The following is a 4,748-nucleotide window of genomic DNA, read 5'->3' as shown; positions in this document are numbered from 1 at the left end:
AATCATACTGAGACATTAAGATTAACAATAAATGTCTGGCTTGATTTGTTAAAAACTTTTGTAACACTTTCAAAAATGATAGCATGACCTAATAAGAATTAATAAACATTTAGCAAGAATTAACAAAATAATGATTTATTTTATTTTATATACTTACTTCCAATAATGTTAAAATTGCATTTTTCCCCCTTCGATACATATTGTGCAATAGATGCAGTAACACTGACAGTGAAATTAGCACAAGATAGTTCAGTAGTATTCAACCATACACTAGTACTAGTAGTATTAGTAATACTGACTCCATTTACAAGTACATTATAAACAGTATCTGTAATAGCATAACCTCCTGGGAATAAGTCACCAGAATAGAAAGAAGGAGGAGACCATGACAATAACTGATCATCATTGGACCATTGTATGTCTTGAACTGATGATATTCCTATTACATTATTTTTAATGATATTAATCCGGTAGTGGTAGCTCTATTACTAGTCTAACCTCTTATTGTTAGTTTACTAGTATTGGAGAACACTTGTTCAAATTGAGGTGGATATGATACAATTTGACAAGCAATTCCAATTCCATCATTAACAGGTAACCCAGTGATAGTAAGTACTGATGATAAAGCACCATCAGCTTCATTAGTAGTGCTAACTGATATATCTCTCTGTTGTTTAATAGACCCTGTCAGTATATCACTACCTACCAGCCAATTCAGTTCATTGCCAGTTCCTTCACAAGTAAAATTTGCTGTGTCATAAATAGAGATAGTAACAGAGGTAGGGCCAACTGATATATCTAGAAGAAATCAAAATATAAAGTATATTCATCACACATTCATTATACCAGCTCCATCCACTGACATATCCAACAAGAGCAGGACTGTGAGAGACAGACTTAGTTCATTCTTAATCATTTTGACTCTTTGACAACACTGTCTGTAAGATTATAATAACATGTTTTTCTCAGATGAAACTGAATGAATATCAATCTATTGTGTAGAATACATATGTGCGAATTGCAAGATTGATGGCACAGTGACACATCATACAGTCAAACCTGCTATTGTGGACACTCTAAAATAAGGACACCTCTATAATCAGGACTGGTAGTATCAGTCCCAATACAATAGTAATGTGTATTAATGAACTTCTGAAATAAGGACACCTCTTTAATAAGGACAGTTTTATTGGGTCCCAAGGTGTCTGGAATAGACAGGTTTGACTGTATTTAGTGTAGTCTAGCGTAGACTATATTTGCTATGATCGTCATCATAAACCAACCACAACTGGACTATTGCTCCCATTAAACTTCATAAACCAACCACAACTGGACTATTGCTCCCATTAAACTTCATAAACCAACCACAACTGGACTATTGCTCCCATTAAACTTCATAAACCAACCACAACTGGACTATTGCTCCCATTAAACTTCATAAACCAACCACAACTGGACTATTGCTCCCATTAAACTTCAAGACGACCTTTGCATTAACCACAAGTACTAGTCCTATTAGTGATTAGTTCCTATGCATTAATTAAAAATATGAAGGTGGTACTGGAGTTAAACTTGTCTAATTAGAATAAAAATTTAATAATAGACAATGACAACAATAAATTAATTATTACATATTATTTGTAATTATTATAATTATGAAGCATGCAGATTAGCTAGTCTTGCTTCAAGATCGTCAGTACTAGTTAATTCTTTATCTTCCTGTCCTAACTTACCACCTGCAACCTTAGCACCAGCCAACTAATGGAGGAGGGGAGAGAGAGAGAGGACCAGAGAGATGGGAAGGAATTAGAGAAGAGAGAGGAATGGGTAAAAGGAAAGTGTATTTTGTTTATACTTTGCTGGTGTACTCTAGTCCAATCTCATCCAGTACTTGTCCAATTACTTCATCTTCTTCATCTTCATCTCCTGACAGTATTGCATCCATTGTATCATCCACTGAAACAACAAACAATAACAATAATAATAATAATAATAATAATAATAATAATAATAATAATAATAATACTATATTGTATACTAATAAGTACTTTAATTTGGTGGATTTTATTTTGTGATTTTGCTACTCGTTACACATGTATGTGTTAATTGCCAAATTAAAACTTAAGTAGTTAAGGTTGTAAATTAAATTGGAAATACAAAGTGCAATGTAAATTCATTCTAAATTATTGTAAGATGTATACTCACTCATTTCTCCTGCCATGTCCATTTTAGTTGATTCTTTTTCAAACTGCTGCATTGTCCTTTGAATGTCTTCAAGTTTCACTTGTTTGTTCATTGATGCCATTGCCTTGGACGTTTGGCCCATTGCCTTTGTCATAGCAACCTGAGACTGCATTGCCTAGAGTATCACATGAACATCACATGACATGATATTAGTACAATTATTAAAGATAGGTTTACTTGTTACATACCATACATGCACATGTACATGTATATGCATGGTAAATATACAGTGTACATTCACTACATTGTGTACGAATTAAACCAAAAGCATAGGGTAATACAAAGTAGGGGGAATTATATCTATCATAATGGGGAAGACATTATACCACCATAGGCTCAGTTTTGAATGTGTTAGAGGTAATTCAAGTTGACATACTTTCATTTGGTGTCCTGTTGCTGTTATGGTAGCACTCAGTCCATAAGATTTAGTTTTCTGTTGTCTTAGTTTAACTAATTGCTTAGCTAACACAGTAGCTGTCTGGAGGGGAGAGAGAGAGAGGGAGGGAGAGAGGGAGGAAGGGAGGGAGGGAGGAAGGGTTACTAATTGAGAGATATTTATGTACTACATAAACTGTAAGTATCAACATACCGTATTTCCTTAAATAAAAGCCCGGGCGTCTATTTCCTAAAATGGTATTTGGACCTCAAAAAAATATATAAAAAATAAAATAAACTTAGGCCCAGAGCGAGATTTGAACCCGGAACCTCATGCTTTTTGATTTCTGGAACTTCAGGCATTATCCACTAGATTACTGAGTCACTCCTGGGCTAGTGATGCGTATTTATAGTTAAATTGTATTGCTACCCCGGCGTTTATTCGAATGTGGCTTCTATTTAAGGATTTATGGTACACGTACATTGCATTAAGATCAAATTCTTGATCAGAGGCTAGGAACTACATTTGTACATGTACATCACTCAAAATTAAAGCTTGTCAGTGAAGTAAAAAATAAAAATTAATGTTGGTCCAAAATTTGAACTAAGCGTATTTTATCAAAAATGAACAGGAGAGAATTCTCTATTTTTATAATTTTTCCCGATAAATATACATGTTCTTATGTTGTGTAAAAAGTTTGAACTGATTCCAATCAATTTTGGATTTTTTATGAATTTTTAAATTTGTAAAAATTAGACAAAAACACCCCGTACTACAGGCAGTACAGGGTAATTCATGTATTCAAGTACATGTACATTATTTTGTCATGCAAATTAAAAGACAGTGAAATTAGAGTCTATCTCACGTGTTTGTCTCCTCTTTTTGCAGCTTTCTTTTTTTCATCTCAGCTTCCTATTAATAATTAATCTTAATAACCAACCCCACCCACTCATTAATTAATTACCAGTTGCTTCTCTTGCCTCTCCAACTGCCCACGGTCTCTCTCAAGCTCTCGTCCTGTTTTCTTTAACACTTTCTGCTGCTGTCGCATTTGCTCTGCAAATAAATAAAACACAAAACTATGATAATTATTACAGTTCTATGAGTTTACAGTCTCACCAGACCACACCCTCCGTGATACGAAGGGTTTGGTCTGGATACGCGATCGATAATCGGCGAGACACTCCATAAATATTTTTACCATATCAGTTATTCTGAAGGCCATTGCTCCTTTCTTTCCTCTCTGATCTGTTGCTATCAAGTTTACAATACCATCTCAGTCTCACCAAAATAGAGCCCAGCCCCAGCCCCAGCCCCAGCCCCAGCTAGCCCCAGTTGATTTCACGATTTCACAAATTCACATTGAGATCACGTGCGCCTTATGCACGCAGCGTAGCCAGCGCCAGCGTTCAAACGGAAGTGAAATCTGTTGTATCATACAATAGCTTTGATCATGTAGTATATAAAGCCAAAGCATAGCATATAAATCGACAGTCGCAGGAATTTGCAGTGACAATACTTTTTATAGCTTACTGGAAAAGATGTCTAAAGCTGTAACTAACGAATACAATGGTGTTGAAATGGAAGTGAGGAAACCATTATAATTATTATTTTGTCCGCCAGCGATCATCAAAACTAAGCAAGTCTACAGCAAATCAAATAACATGTATGTATAAATATATATTTCACTTCAGTGAATCAAGTCAGTGGTAATTATTGCAGAACAAATTTCAAATTATACAAAAGCATGTTTTTTGTTTTTGTTTTGGCCCACGGTGAGGCCAATGCATCAACGTGTACTGTATCACATTAAATGCAATGCTGTATTGCGTTACATGCAACCATCATGTTAAATGCAACGTCAGTATGAACTAGCAACAGTCTTAAATATAAAGTTTTGTTACTCAGTAGTCATCATCTCTTGTTCTCTCTCTCTCTCTCTCTCTCTCTCTCTCTCTCTCTCTCTCTCTCTCTCTCTCTCTCTCTCTCTCTCTCTCTCTCTCTCTCTCTCCTCTCTCTCTCTCTCTCTCTCTCTCTCTCTCTCTCTCTCTCTCTCTCTCTCTCTCTCTCTCTCTCTCTCTCTCTCCTCTCTTCATTTCACAGTGTCTGAATGGTGGTGCAATTGGTG

General features: G+C 35.4%; 2 protein-coding genes across 2 annotated transcripts in view; both read right to left on the bottom strand.

Moving 5' to 3' along the window:
• LOC109583208 (uncharacterized) overlaps window positions 1-41 on the bottom strand; it is a 2,759-nt gene extending 2,718 nt beyond the window's left edge. The window contains exon 1 of the mRNA XM_019998455.1: window positions 9-41. The gene's annotated coding sequence lies outside the window, so the exon portion shown is untranslated. The remainder of the gene's footprint in view (window positions 1-8) is intronic.
• A 1,582-nt stretch (window positions 42-1,623) lies between these two features.
• LOC100636918 (charged multivesicular body protein 2a-like) lies at window positions 1,624-3,929 on the bottom strand. The gene is made up of 7 exons (XM_019998472.1): window positions 3,822-3,929; window positions 3,585-3,676; window positions 3,486-3,532; window positions 2,621-2,722; window positions 2,206-2,359; window positions 1,856-1,956; window positions 1,624-1,758 (listed from the first exon to the last, which is right to left on the bottom strand). The coding sequence occupies exons 4-7, from the start codon at window positions 2,624-2,626 to the stop codon at window positions 1,654-1,656; spliced, it is 366 nt and encodes a 121-aa protein (XP_019854031.1). The 5' UTR covers window positions 2,627-2,722; window positions 3,486-3,532; window positions 3,585-3,676; window positions 3,822-3,929; the 3' UTR covers window positions 1,624-1,653.
• Window positions 3,930-4,748: the final 819 nt, after the last annotated feature.

This window comes from Amphimedon queenslandica, unplaced genomic scaffold (genome assembly GCF_000090795.2).
Source record: "Amphimedon queenslandica unplaced genomic scaffold, v1.1 AMPQUscaffold_13318, whole genome shotgun sequence".
NCBI classification, from domain to species: domain Eukaryota; kingdom Metazoa; phylum Porifera; class Demospongiae; order Haplosclerida; family Niphatidae; genus Amphimedon; species Amphimedon queenslandica.
This window is presented reverse-complemented; position numbering and strand designations above follow the sequence as displayed.

Excerpts from the sequence above, each read along its gene's own strand:
- LOC100636918 (XM_019998472.1), bottom strand. Across the intron at positions 1,957-2,205 it reads GGACATGGCAGGAGAAATGA|TGGATGATACAATGGATGCA; the intron begins GTGAGTATACAT and ends TTGTTGTTTCAG. Across the intron at positions 1,759-1,855 it reads GACTAGAGTACACCAGCAAA|TTGGCTGGTGCTAAGGTTGC; the intron begins GTATAAACAAAA and ends CTCCTCCATTAG.